Source organism: Carettochelys insculpta, chromosome 24 (assembly GCF_033958435.1).
Source record: "Carettochelys insculpta isolate YL-2023 chromosome 24, ASM3395843v1, whole genome shotgun sequence".
NCBI classification, from domain to species: Eukaryota; Metazoa; Chordata; order Testudines; family Carettochelyidae; genus Carettochelys; species Carettochelys insculpta.
The window spans coordinates 12,684,440-12,699,756 of NC_134160.1; the positions used below are offsets into that span (position 1 = coordinate 12,684,440).

Consider the following 15,317-nt stretch of genomic DNA (forward strand, 5'->3'; position numbering starts at 1 on the left):
AACATGATGCCACTTCCCATCTGCCTGGGGAAGGAGGAGGGCACTGAACACAGCCTGACACTTGCCAGGTGGGGTGCCCAGGGGGCCTACAGGACATTGGATGTCAGACCCCACCCTGCTCCCCAATGGAATGTTCTGTTAAACTTTGTATCAGGGTACTACTCCATTCCCAGGAATGGAGTAGTGACTTCGAAGTTAGCCTCCCTAACTTCGAAGTAAGAAAAAGCATGTGTAGACGCTCTGCAGGCTACTTCCAAGTAGCCCCTTACTCAACGTTAACTTCAAAGTTATTTTGTAGTGTAGATGCAGCCATAGTGAATTTCCTCTAAAACAGAAGGGTGATTATCACTTTCTTACAGTGAATGGTTATAGGTACTACTTCTCACCTTCCCTGGTGATGGGTTAGGCAGTACTAGATTTTGCTTCAGGGTAAGTCCCTTTTTGTGGGAGGTGGAGGGGAGTGAGTGAGTGTGTGTGTATGTGCATGTTTTTCTATATGCAGTTTGAGAAGAGGTTCCAGTTGCATCTAACTCAGAGTGGAGAAGGAAGACTCAAAGTTGATTGTAATTGCAATCTTCTTTACCATATTTACTTTCATTGGCTGAAGAGGGAAGGCATAAGGGCTATCCTTCGGCATTCTTTTGAGATAAGAGAACCACAGCCTCTACTTTTCAATGTTTCTTCCTCATGTGCCACCCCTTTTGGTTTCCCCATTGGATGTGGATGCAAACAGGTTCCTCAACACGCTGCCCATTTGGCCTGTGATGCTCTGCAAGGCAAGCTGATCTAGGCTGCATTTCCTCAGTTCAGGGAGTGTCTTGCTGAGCCAATTAAGCTTGACTTTCCGTCTTGCCATTTAACCCCAAGGAAAAGAAAGAGAGCACTTCTACCCAAGACAGTGAGAAGGTCACTTCCCTTATCAGTGCTGAAGATCATCTGCATTCTTCGTATGCATACAGGGTTTCCGAAGAATTATTTGCTGTAACTGGAGGACGGACTGATGGCCCAAAGCATGAGACAGATTATACTCCATGACTCCTCCTCAGACTGCACTCCATCCCTCAAACCATAGAGGAGTCCAGCTGTGTTCCTGTGACATGAGATCTGGTATCTGTTCTCAGGATCAGCTTCTCAAAACGCAACAAGAAGTAGATATTAACTATAAAGAATGAATTTACCTAGAAAGCAATTACATGAACTTGAAGAAATTTGGGCCGTATTTCTTGATTGAGATAGAAAATGTTGCAATAGCTCCTAGAATGCCATTTCTCCATTCTTTCTACTCCCTCCTTTATTTCCTGCCTGCCTGCCCCCCTCCACCCTAGTCACATATGTTTTCTCCTGTTTTATTACTGTTACTCTCCTCCTGGCATGTCATGTCTATGTAGTATTGCCTGGTTTTGTAATATCTGCTCTTATAGCCTTGACAAGTTGTAAAATTGCATATTCTATTGGAAATCCCATAAAGTGTGAAGTATATACAAGCTGTAGGTCATTTACCTTTTTGTACATTTCATTGTCTAGTTCTTTATAGAAATCGATACAAAATTAATCACACACACTAAAATGAATTCAACAAAAGATGCTAGTACTGGATGCGTACCAAGATGTTTATATCCTCATTTGCTGCAATTGCTGGCTGAAAGCAAAGCAAGAATTCTTCCAGGTCTCCATGCAAGAGCCCTGCTTGCCCAGGAGCTGACTCAGAGATTTTATCTCAGCAGATGTGCATTAAATGTTGGACAAATCAGGCACTTTCTTCTTCTACCTCTCCTCTGCAATAAAGGATGTCATGGATAATAACTTATATGCTGTAGTTTTATGAGGGCTGTAATTGACCCTTCCACTTGTTTGCTTAAAGCTGTGCTTCTGAATGGTTTTGGCAATCTCTGCTAGGCCCTGCATAACATGATGAGAAGGTCATTGGACAAGGCAGACACATATTCCTTTCACTTGAAGGGAGGGATGGCATTGGAATTCGTGAAGACCTGTGGTACAATTACAACTCTCCAATGAGATGGCTCTATTGCAGCAGAAGCTGAAATATGTCTGGCTGACGCTCCCCAATAAAATCTCCAAGAGGATTGTTTTCATATTCTAAAATGTTGGTAATTGTGATGGGGTTCAGGGGTCCCCAAGCTCTGCACCCCGTCCGCAGGCAGGAGTGAATCTCACTCAGCAGGAGAACAGCGGGTTTATTAACCAACAGGACACAGCCCCATACAGAGGAGTCAGTACAGCAATCAGAGACAGCCAGTCCAATCCATGTTGGGGAGAGGAGGCCCCCAGGGGCTCCCGGAGCCAGGGCCTTGCCCCCTCCTTTGTCTCTCTCTCTCCCAGCCCAGACTAACTGCTTTCCAACTCCCAGTTCCAATTCAAACTCCTCAGGCTCCACCTTCTCCTTTATCTGCAGTACAAAGGTGTCACCTGGTCGCCAAGGTTACCCTCAGCAGGAGCCCCACACCCTCTGTAAGACACACACGTACACACATATCCCCCACTAGATCACAGTAATATGACATAATGGTGGATTTTAGTATTTCCACTGGAATACTGAGATCCTTGTGGACACATTGAGAGAAATGAGATCTAAAGCAGGCTGCAGACCACTGTTTCTCTTTGAATCACAAAAAATCTTGCCCCTTTCCCATAATACTTTTCTCTCCATGGCAGTGGTTCTGTGATCCCAATGTGCAGGAGATGGACGATAGCATCCTTCATTTTCCAGTGCTGTGAAGGATCTTTCGATAGCATTTTATTTTAACTTACTTTGTAGAAAAGAAGAGCTTGTACCTGGGACAAAGAGTGACTTCTATTGAACTTTCTTGATTGCCCCTAGCATCCATTTTCAGGGGTGGTTCACTCCCTGATGAGGGCCCACCATGAAGCACACTTCATGGAAAGGTGGAGTGGTTCAGATTTGACAAACCCAAAAACAAGATAAGCTTTTGAGACTGGATAGTCTGGAATCCCAGCAGTGGTCTTTCAAAAGCAATGACCTCTTCTTCATGTACAATCTCTATGCTAGTGACTTTCAAGGGAACACTTGGTGGCATAAGAGAGTTTGGAGTTTCTCTCACTGGAAAGAGAGAAGGATTTATTACTTTGTTTAAAGCCACAGTGACTACTTTGTTCCTCTGCTCCACAAAGAGTTTACTTAGCAGATATTTCATCTAAAGTCATAGTTATCCCTGGGACACCTCTCTGAAAGTTTTGAATGTCTTGTAAATTTAGACAGCTGAAATATCGACACTGAAAAAGTCAGTATGGAAATCAGTTTTAAGTACATTTAATGGTTTTTCTGCCTTTTTCTTCCCACCCCCACATTCCCATTGACTCCCAGTTGAGCACAGACCTCAGCAATAGAAGACTTCAGTCAATAATCTCAGGGCTGAGGCTGCTGTATCCAAGTTTAGTCCGAGTGATGATCGTATTCTCTTGCTCATATATTTGGCAGGAATACCACCTCAGCTGGTATGATAACACTCATTGCTAAAGAGGTTGCACTCATCTTAACTTTAGGCTGAGTAATGAAGACCTTTCAACTGTTAGACCACAAGCAAGCCTTGAAAATGAATAGCCACTGCATCATACATGCATACAGCAGGGGAGGAAGAATTACAGAGCTCCTTTTCAAGTTGGTCAGGGTTTTCTAAGGATTTCTTCTTTTGCTATTTCATTTTCTAGCAACACAAGCACCTGTGAAATTGATATCCTACTCAAGCTTGACTCTGAAATCTAGCTGAAAGCCTGGGGTATCTCACTTTATAGCCCTAGCTTTAAAGATTTCTCCCCTTTGGAGGCTCTAGAGGGGAAATTCTCTTGCTGGAGATTTTAAGCTGATTGTGAGCAATGTCTGTCTGTTTCTGGGCACGACCCATTTGACAAGCTGCAGGAGAGGGAGAATACACTAGGTATCCTACATGTCTCCTGAAGGAAAACCATTAGTCATAACCATCCCTGTGGGACCCCTGGAGACTGGAAGGGCGGAGGAGGCAGGTCCATCTCTCATGGAAGGAGATCACTTCACCTGCTGCTGAGCACTGACCAGATGGAATGAGGAGTGAGCTGGATGTTGGCTCACTGGTACCAGAAAAGTTGCAGCCACTGACACCTTTCATAGTGTATTTCATAGTGTATTTAATAAGGACAAATGCAAAGTGCTCCACTTAGGAAGGAACAATCAGTGTCACACATACAGAATGGGAAAGGACTGCCTAGGAATGAGCACAGCAGAAAGGGATCTAGGGATTATAGTGGACCACAAGCTAAATATGAGTCAACAGTGTGATGCTGTTGCGAAAAAGGCAAACATGATTCTAGGATGCATTAAAAGGTGTATTGTGAACAAGACATGAGAAGTCATTCTCCCGCTCTACTCTGCGCTGGTTAGGCCTCAGCTGGAGCAGTGTGTCCAGTTCTGGGCACCGCAGTTCAGGAAGGATGTGGAGAAATTGGAGAGGGTCCAGAGGAGAGCAACGAGAATGATCAAAGGTCTAGAGAACATGACCTATGAAGAAAGGCTGAAAGAACTGGGCTTGTTTAGTTTGGAAAAGAGAAGATTGAGGGGGGACATGATAGCAGTTTTCAGGTATCTAAAAGGGTGTCATAAGGCAGAGGGAGGGAACTTGTTCTTCCTTGCCTCTGAGGATAGAACAAGAGGCAATGGACTGAAATTGCAGCAGGGGAGGTTCAGGTTGGACATCAGGAAAAAGTTCCTAACCGTCAGGGTGATCAAACACTGGAACGAATTGCCAAGGGAGGTGGTAGAATCTCCATCACTGGAGATATTTAAGAGGAGGTTAGATAGATGGCTTTCAGGGATGGTCTAGAAAGTGCTTGGTCCTGCCATGAGGGCAGGGGGCTGGACTCGATGGCCTCTCGAGGTCCCTTCCAGTCCTACTCTTCTATGATTCTATGATAGTAACATAGTCATAGTAGACGCTGTAAATGAAGTCCTCAATTGAAACTATAAAGGGCGTGATCCATAGTCTATGCAGACTGAAGGATGCCTACTACTGACACCTTTCAAGGCAGCTGAGCTCTTGCAAGCAGAACAGTTTTTGGAGAGTATGAAACCTTTGCTGCCTTCTCAATCATTTGAGGCTGGACCTTGCTTACAGGCTGTCTGGGAGCATGGCTTTGCTCTTTTGGGTTGTCATTGTGGAACTTCACCTTCCCTTGATATTCAGAAGAGGCCACAGTGAATATTTTCTCCTTACAAGCTATAGGAACAGAGGTTCTATGGCTAAATAAGAGGTGTGAGGGAAAGGAGCTTGGAAAAACCCTAAAGCTACCCACCAATTCCACAGAAATTATTCTGACCTGCTCTCGTTGAAGGGAGCTTTCTTGAGGCTTGCTTGTCATGGACCTCTACCACTCACTGACTGAGAGCTTCTCCTTGGTCCCAGAAGCTGTCAGATGAGATTGTCAGGAGATTGTTGTCTGTGACTGCTATTTCTATGGGTTAAGGGAGGTTCTATTGTACCCACCCTCCTGGCAAAGCCAAAAGCTTTTTTTTTTTTTTTTAAAAGTTTAGCAGTTTTGAGGAGAAAATCCCCAAAGCCAAAGAAGAAACAGGGACATTCAGTTAAAATCTTTTAGAAATTGCACTAAAGCTCATTTAGTGTGGTTTGTCCTGCTCTGAGAAGGAGGTTGAACGAGGTGACCTCCTGAGATCTCTTTCAATCCTAATGTTCTTTGATTCTATAAAAAGTTCCTCCCCAAAGTCTGGAGTCTGCCATGTCTGGAGTTTGAGACAGAATAATGGAGAATTCCTTCTAAAGCCAGGCTAAACCCAGGCTCAGCGCAAAGATCTGGTTGGCCTGAGTTGCATGGAGATAAGCAATGCCCCCTGTGAAGACTGCCTCACACAGGTGGGACTGAGAATGGTACTAGCCACAGTAATAGTCTGACTCAGTAAAACAAAAGAACTTCACCAACCGGTTTAAATGCTCTTGCTGGAGCTGCCTGGGAACTGGTTTCTTCCAAATATTTCTCCCAAGAGAAGCTTTGGGAATCCTTGTATTCTGGAAAAAGATGGACTATCAAGAATTAAACTACAAAAAACCCTAGACAACTACAAAACAACCACAGCAGAAGAAGAATTGTGTAATATACGGCTATTCTGTGAATTTACGAAAAGATCTCTCAAAAGATTGACATAACTGCAGAATTAAGCCACTTGTTTATTCACACAGAATATCTACAGTACAGGCAGTAGCAGTGCAAGCTCCCAAGACACAGACAGTGAATCTCAGCCCAGAACTGGAGAAAGGATGGTCGTTCCTTTCTTTATTCCTCCATCAAGTCTTAGTATTTTGAGTAAGTTGCCAAACAGGCATAGGTTGTTATGATGTGAACTGAAATCACCAAATTAATTTCCTAAATAGCAGGTTTCTGAACAGCTGTCAGCTGGTAGAGCCTTTCCATCACTTCCTACCTATCCACAGTCTGGGTGCAAATTAGTAGCCTGGAGGTGAAAGGCTCCATCTCCAATTAACTTGGAGATCACAGTAAACTAATTTCTATAATTGAACAGTGGGATATGTTCTCCTTAGCATCTTACTGCAAACTACATTTTTAAAAAATCTTCTACATCTTTTATGCTATCCCTGCTACTTATCACCACCTGAGTAGCCTGACTTTGTGACTCTTGGTGGTGTTTCCATTGGCCAACCATGAACATCACAAAAGGACTCCCTTGCTCACAATCTCAGCAGAGAAGTTAAGAACTGAACAGCTTTCCATTGTAGAGGAAGCGCACACTGATACTGATGCAGCTACACATACTAAGCAAATTCAAAAAAAGAGCTTCATGCTATAGGGCTGTCAATTCAGCATCCAGCAGAGATGATTTTTTTATCCAAAAAAACCTGTAAAAGCCTGAAAACAACACTGATTTCTCTGCTGATTGTATCCTCTGCACTTATTAATCTCATTTTCAGTGCAGAAGAAACATAGAGGGCTCCAACCATTCCTTCCTTCTCTTTCTCCATGAATTCCATAGTCTCATCTGAGGGTGGCTGACTAATCCTCTTTCTTCCAGTCTGACACCAAAGAAATACTGCATCTGTCTCAAAAGATCTCGCCGCCCAAATATTCTATATAATTCTAAATTTCCAAGCCCTGACTCAGTGGCCTAAAAGAGCTATACAAATTAAAAATAGTTGCTTGTCAGTGTGCATTAATAATAACCCTGTTCAGCTAAGAAAAGAAAGGGTGCTGAATAGATCTCATAACTGGCAAATTTATAATTATGTAGGAGATAGAACTTGCAGGTCTTCTGACTGAAGCAAGAAACACAATCCTACTTTTAACATACCAGGTGGTGTTGTCAGTGGGGTTCCAGTTTCTTGGCAGTAACCAACAGGATGAATATATGGGCTGCTAGCATCACACCTGGATCAAAAGGAAAGAATTGGCTTCAGTCAACTTTAATGTGAGAAGAAACATAACAGATCAAATCCCACCTGATGTTTCTTTGCTGGGGCAGCAGATGCTTTTAGTGTTTGTGATCATGATGTACAGCACAAGAGCTTCCTAGTTCGAATTCATAAAAGCTACATTTTCAAGAACTGGCATTCAAGTTGCCCGAGCAAGCCAGGTGAATACTTAAGAGAAAAAGTGTGTGTTTGTGTAGCTAAGGCATATCTTCTATGCACTATTTTTTGAAAACTGAGACCACTGAATTAACCTGGGCACCAGTTTTCAAAACTAAAACACAAAAAGTAAGTACACATACCATAAAAAGCCTATGCAAGAAACAAAAGCTATGGAGTGGGAGAGGAATGATTTGAAGGCTTTAGCCCAGAAGAGTGTACATAATTCATTAACTGAACTTGAAGCCAAGTGGTACTTGCCTGGCTTCTGATTTTATTACAAATTTAAAACTTGGTCCAAGTACTTGAAACTCCTGAGACAACATGGCCCAAATTCTAAGAAAGCCCCTTCCTTCCACGGTTTCTGGGGAAGGGATTGGTACTTTCATGGAAGCCAGGCAAAATGAAGCTGCTTCAGCTAATTTTGCATTGAAGGGTATTGTTGCCGTTGTTAGTTTTCTAAGCTTTTTCAAATGTGACATTCAAAATGAAACATGGAGCAAATGATACCCGTTGCAGATTACGACAGTAATGGAACAAATTCTGAAGGCCTGCAAACCGAAAACACAGAGCTGGGCAAAGCTCTGGACAAGAACTATCTGTGGGAAGGAGAACTAAAGACCATGCAGCATAGTACAAGCAAGCAGGTGCTTGTATGCCTTCTTGAAGAAAGAAACAACTGGGAATAGAGTGGAATAATAAAGAAACCACCACCATACATAGAGATGATGGGTGTGAATCTAAATGCTTTGTATTGCTTTCAAAGATCAACAGCTAATACTTTTTAAGACATTAAACTGAAGACTGGACACACTTCCACAGTGTGGATTTGGCTATAGAGAATGGAGAACAAAGGCGTTTCCTTCACAGTTATTCAACATGTTCTTGTGGTTAGCTGTGACCAGGACTCAGAAGTCCCTCAAGTGGAACATGGCATGAAATACTGGCCATATAAATAAAAGTATCCTGGACATTCTCAGATGAAAAGTACAATAAAATAATAGGCCATAATTTAAAAAAAAAAAAAAGAGTAAGACCCTGATCTAAATCCAGAGGGGTGGGCCAGAGGGGTGGGGCCCAAGGTAGCACACTGACAGTGGCCTGCAGACAGTGAATGCTATAGCCAATTGGAGTGCAGGGCTCTGAAGATACAGGGGCCAAGGCAATCACCTTGCCTTAAGCCCAGGCCTGTCTAAATCCACTGAGTTCAATATGTTCACAGAAAGCAGTGAGACACAGGCCTCCACCTAAGAGAACTGACAACTGGAAGCCAGAAATCTTTATGAGGGTGCCCTTGAGGGACCAAGAGGGAAATACAGGTGCAACTACCTCAAAACTGTGACAAGTCCGCTTATTTAAGATCCCCAAAATGCATTCAGGAGCACCAAAACATTCACATTTAAAAATCTTATAACCTAAGTATGCAAGATCATGTAGTTTATGGTAAGGTGTTACAAGGGAGAAACAAACTCAGTATTTGCAGATACAGTTTGGAAATAGTTTTCTTTACCAATAGTCATAACTTGCATCCCAGTTGTCAAAATGAATTAGCAGCCGGTTATCCAACACGTCAGCGATGGTTGCCACGCACATCAAAGACGGATTCCTTTTGTCCACTGCTTCTAGTTTCATTCCCACCCGGAAAACAGATGGTGTGACTGGCTAAGGAATAGTACAGAGGGAAAACGTATGCCAAATTAATTTGTTATTGTTCCAAACCTATTTGGTTTAGGTTATTTAAACAAAAAACACCACACTATAACAATCTGCTTGTTGGAATGTCAGTCAGGAGGGTTAACGCCCAGTCTTCCGCATATCCTAGTAACAATGCCAATGACTTCTAACAAAGGCTTTGTGTAATCTGAATACTGCTTACATTCAATTACACCTAAGCCAGGTGGTTCTGAGACAGACGTACAGAGGGCTCTTCTCATGATGAGTACTGGCTGAGGATGGGTACTAGCACTGCAAGCTTTGCCACGTTAATGGAGGATGTTGTAAGAGTCTCCAGATTATACAGGAGGTCAGTCCAAAAAGCTGAGCCAGAATGACATGGCTAAGGCCACGATATCTCTAAAGCAAATCCTCCATCCTTTTGCAAAGATACTGTGTTTGGACTGAAAGGGAAATGGTGCTGCGGGGGAAAAAAACACAGAACAGGAGACTACTTGACTAACTCGGAATGGGGGAAAATATTTATTGAACTAATTTATTTAACTAATGCTCATGTAAATCAGCAGAAAAGAGACCAAGGACAAAGGACAATATGCTGTTTTTGCCTAGGAAGCTGGAGGATTTGGGGAAGGAGAAATTATTCTGGTTTCTCATCCTACATACAAATTACTGTGGGAAACAGCTCCCATCTGACTCCACCAAGTTCTTCACTGTAATAATTTCTGTTCTGAGTGCATAAAAATGGTGCATTTATATTCTGGCCAAAGTTTTAGACAGTCACATTTTAACAACATTAAACCCAATGCCACCACTTAGAATCTTAGAATCACAGAACACTAGAACTGGAAGGGACCTCGAGGGGTCATCGAGTCCAGTCACCTGCAGGACTAAACACCATTTAGATCATCCCTGATAGATGTCTACCTAACCTGCTCTTAAACATCTCCAGTGATGGAGATTCCACAACCTCCCGAGGCAACTTATTCCAGTGTTTAACCACCCTAATAGTTAGGAAGATTTTCCTAATGCCCAACCTCCTAATGGGCTTAATGCAGTTTCATAGAATCATAGGGCTGGAAGGGACCTCTGGAGGCCATCTACTCCCACCCCCTGCTTCGAGCAAGATCAGCCCCAACTAAGTCACCTCAGCCAGGACCTTGTCAAGCTGGGACTCAAAAACCTTGAGGGATGGAGAATCCACCACCTCTCTAGGCATCACATTCCAATGCTTCACCACCCTCCTGGTGAAGTAGTTTTTCCTAATATCTAACCTACACCTCTCCCTCTTCAACTTCAGACCATTAAGTCCTAGTTCTGCCATCTGATACCACTGAGAACAGTTTCTCACCCTCCTCTTTAGAGCTCCCCTTCAGGAAGTTGAAGGCTGCTATTAAATCACTCCTCAGTCTTCTTTTCTGTAAACTAAACAAGCCCAAATCCCTCAACCTCTCCTCATAGGTCTTGTGCTCCAGTCCCTTAATTATTTTTGTTTCCCTCTGCTGAACCTGCTCCAGCACATCCACATCCTTTTTATACTGGGGGGCCCAAACCTGGACACAATATTCCAGATGTGGCCTCACCAGTGCTGAATAGAGGGGAACAACTACTCCTCTAGAACTGCTCGAAATGCTCCTCCTAATGCACCCTAGTATGCCGTTAGCCTTCTTGGCTACAAGGACACACTGTTTACTCATACCCAACCTTTCATCCACCAAAACCCCGAGGTCCTTTTTCACCATACTGCTGCTGAGCCAGTCGGTCCCCCACCTATAACAATGCTTGGGATTCTTCCATCCTAAGTGCAGGACTCTACACTTCTCTTTGTTGAACCACATCAGATTTCTTTCAGCCCAGTCCTCCAATTTATCCAGGTCACACTGGATTCTCTCTCTACCCTCCAACATATCTACCTCTCCCCCTAGTTTTGTGTCATCCACAGACTTGCTGAGGGTGCAATCCAGTCCGTCATCCAGGTCATTAATAAAGATGTTGAACAACATCGGCCCCAGAACCGAGCCTTGTAGCACACTGCTTGAAACCGATTGCCATCCAGATATTGAGCCACTGACTGCTACCCATTGGGCCCGACTGTCAAGCCAGCTTTCTATCCATCTTGTAGTCCAAGGATCCAATCCATATTTCCTTAACTTATGGGCAAGAATGTTGTGGGAGACTGTATCAAAAGCTTTGCTGAAGTCAAGGTATATCACATCCACTGACTTCCCCATGTCCACAGAGCCTATTACCTCATCATAGAAGCTAATCCAATTGGTCAGACAGGACTTGCCCCGGTGAATCTATGTTGGCTACTTTTGATCCTTTTCCTCTCTTTCAAGTGCTCCAAAATGGATTCCTTGAGGATCCCCTCCATTATCTTCCCAGGGATTGAGGGGAGGCTGACCGGTCTATAGTTCCCTGGATCATCTTTCTTTCCTTTTTTTAATATGGGCACTACTTTTGCCTTTTTTCCAGTCATCCGGGATCTCTCCAGATCTCCAAGAGTCTTCAAAGATAATGGCCAAAGGTTCAGCAATGACATCTGCCAATTCCCTCAGTACCCTTGAGTGCATTAAATCCAGACCCACGGATTTGTGTATATCTAGTTTTTTTTAGCTAGCTCAGAACTTGTTCTTTCCCCACTGATGGCTGCTCTCCACCTTCCCATACGGCATTGTCTAGGACCATCCTGTGGGAGTTGACTTTGTCTGTGAAGACTGAGGCAAAAAAAGCATTGAGTACTTCAGCTTTTCCTACGTCATCTGTCACTAGGTTACCTCTCTCATCCAGATAACTCATTTATTGTCAACATGCCGGTAGAAACGCTTCATTACTCTTCACATCCCTTGCCAGCTGCAGTTCCAATTGTTTAAGCCCATTGCTCCTTGTCCTATCCTCAGAGGCTAAGGAAAATAATTTTTCTCCCTCTGCCTTTTAACACTCTTTCAGGTACTTGTAAACCACTATCAGCCTTCTCAGTCGTCTTCTTCTAAACTAAGCAAGCCCAATTCTTTCAGTCTTCCCTCAGAGCTCACTTTCTCTAGACCTTTAATCATTCTTGTTGCTCTTCTCTGAACCTTCTCCAATTTCTCCACAACTTTTTTGAAACATGGTGCCCAGAACTGGATGCAATACCCCAAATGAGGCCTAATCAGCAAAGAGTACAGTGGAAGAATAACTTTGTGTCTTACTCACAACACTCTTGTTTATGCATCTCAGAATCACATTCGCTTTTTTTGTAACAGCATCATGATGTTGATTCATATTTAGCTACTGTCCACTATGACACCTAAGCCGCATCTACACTAGCCAGCTATTTAGAAGTAGCCGTGCCAACTTTGAAATAGCGCCCACCACGTCTACATGTGCCGAGCACTATTTCAAAGTTGAAATCGACGTAAGGTGGCAAGACGTCAAAGTCGCTATCCTCATCAGGAGATGGGAATAGCGCCCTACTTCGACGTTGAACGTCGAAGTAGGGCACGTGTAAACGATTCGTGTCCCGCAACATCAAAATAGCAGGGTCCTCCATGGCGGCCATCAGCTGAGGGGTTGAGAGATGCTCTCTCCAGCCCCTGAGCTCTATGGTCGCCACGTGCAGCAGCCCCTTAAAGCTCCCCACCCCCTTATTTCCTGTGCAGGAAGCTGAGAGCTTGTACAGGCAGCAGCAAAGCCATGTGCCCAGCCTGCACGTCCCTCAGCAGCCCTAACCCACCACCCTGCACCCCATGGCATCCAGCCAGCCCCCCAAGCGCCCCAGGGCACCCCCGCCAAGGGGACTCAGGGCTCCCAGCCTGCCAGCCAGTGGGGAAATAGGCAGCGGGGCCCTTCCTGGACGGAGGCTGAGATCCAGGACCTGCTGGGACTCTGGGGTGAGGAGGAGGTGCTCCAGGTAATGGGGAGCAAGAGGCAGAATGCAGATGCGTTCGCTCGACTGGCCGAGGGCCTGGCTGCCCGGGGTCACCCTGCCTGCACTCCTAACCAAGTCAGGAGTAAGGTAAAGGAGCTGCGGCAGGGTTACGCCCAGGCCCGGGACACAGCCAGCCGATCTGGGGCTGCCCCTGCCGCTTGCCCCTTTTACAGGGAGCTCAGGGCCATCCTGGGCCCCCCGGTACACCTCCTCCCCCCTGGCTACCCTTGACACATCGGCCGACAAGCCCCAGCAGGCCCCGGAGACGGAGTCCGCCCCGGAGGCCAGCCCTGCGCCCCAGGGGCCCCCCCAGGAGCCCCCCCCGGGACACCGGAGGAGAAGGAGGGGGCCTCCAGCGACGGGGGGCTCCAGATCGACCTCCCCTCCCGCAGCTCCAGGAGGGCGTCCTCCCGATGGGTGTCCCCCGACCGTGAGAGCAGAGCGTCAGGTATGTACCCCCCTGGTGCACACCCCGGGGGTTAAGGGGCAGGGACAAGAGACATGATCAGGGCCCTCCACACACCCAGATGACCATGGCCCCGAGGACAGCAGTGGCATGTCCCTCAGAAGAGTCCATCAGCCCCTGCCCCCCAACAGGACAGCGCCATGCCCCATCCCTGGGGATGGGGGGAGCGGAACCTAGGGTCCCCTGGGGGGGGGGTTGGACACCCTTCATCATCAGCAGCAGCATCTCCGGGGGACGGGGACGGGGAACCAGCAGCAGAGGGGTGGGGGGACAAGGGCCACGGGTCAGGGCCCAGACTAACAGCTGTCTCCACTCTTCTTCCCTGCTCTGTTCCGCAGCTGCACCATCGGAGGGCCTGGAGAGCACCAGCGCACCGTCTGTGGTCCCGGAGAGCCCACTGGGGCCATCCCACCAGGCCAGCCCCTCGGCGGAGCACGGACCAGCCCTAGGATGAGCCTGACAGTGGCGGAGCCACCTGCGGGCATCCATGGACCCCCAGCTGCTCGCTACCCTCCGGTGTCAGCTGGAGGTGTCCGAGCGGCACCTGGAGGTGGAGGAGTGGCGGCTCCATCTGCAGGAGCGAGCACTGGCCTGATGCCAGGAGGCTTGGGGGGCCTTCATGCACACCTTCGATGCCATCATGCGGCACCTGGCCCTCCCTGCTGCTCTGCCCGCCACTCCACCCACCGCTCCACCTGTCATCCCTCCACCATCAGCCATCCTGGGGCCTGCCACTGAGGGGGACCATGGGCCTCCAGCCGGGATGTGGGTCACGCCCCCCAACACCAGGCGCAGGACAATAGGGGTGTGTGGCCGAGGACGTTGCCCCCCAAGGCCCCCTCCTTTGGACTTATTCCCCCCATCTTTGTAAATAGTTTTTGTTCTACCCCTGTTTTGTACCTGCCCCCCCATGTACATAGTTCCCCCCTTCTTCTTCTGTTTTAATAATTATACAAGGTTGCAGGGTTTTGATTAAAAAAAATTCCATTTTATTGCACAGAAGTGTGTGTGGGGGGTGTGCTCTCAGGTTCTCTGTGCTGTGGGTGTGGGGGCAGGGAGTGTTGTGGAGGATGAGGGGGTGCAGTAGGTGGCTCACCCGCAGCTGGCCCTGCCAGCGTTCACCCCGCAGCCTGGTCAAAATGGGCCCGCAGGGCCTCCTGGACCCAGATCCCCTCAGGGTCGACCTGGCAACTGGGGGCAGCGGGTGGCTGGACGTCGGCCCTGCCAGCCTCCACAGCCCAGCCCTGGAAGAAGGCCTGTCCCTTGCTCTCCACCAGGTTGTGGAGTGCGCTGCATGCGCCCACAACCTGGGGGATGTTGGTGAGGCCTGCATCCAGGTGGGTGAGGAGACACCTCCAGCGCACTTTGAGGTGGCCAAAAGTGTGCTCGACCACCTGGCACGCATGGTTCAAGCGCGTGTTGAACCGCTCCCGGCTGGCTGTGACATGGCCCATGTAAGGGTGCATGAGCCAGGGCTGGAGTGGGTACGCCACGTCTGCGACGAGGCAGAGGGGCATGGTGCTGTCCCCCACAGGGATCTCCCGCTGGGGGATGTAGGTCCCCGCCTCCAGCTGGCGGCACAGGCCCGAATTTCTGAACACCCAGGCATCGTGAGTGCTGCCAGGCAAGCCAACATAAATGTCCAAGAGGCGGTCCCAGCTGTCCACCA

The 15,317-nt window shown here is 47.0% G+C and overlaps 1 protein-coding gene across 14 annotated transcripts in view; it reads right to left on the reverse strand.

Annotated features, from left to right (window-relative positions):
- The window catches only part of LOC142001423 (lethal(3)malignant brain tumor-like protein 3), a 119,366-nt gene that overhangs the window by 38,297 nt on the left and 65,752 nt on the right, over window positions 1-15,317 (reverse strand). For all 14 annotated transcript variants that reach the window (XM_074976636.1, XM_074976631.1, XM_074976632.1 and 11 more), the window contains 3 exons: window positions 9,112-9,263; window positions 7,325-7,401; window positions 5,944-6,029 (listed from right to left, as the gene is read on the reverse strand). In XM_074976636.1, the coding sequence (XP_074832737.1) occupies window positions 5,944-6,029; window positions 7,325-7,401; window positions 9,112-9,263 (315 nt within the window). The remainder of the gene's footprint in view (window positions 1-5,943; window positions 6,030-7,324; window positions 7,402-9,111; window positions 9,264-15,317) is intronic.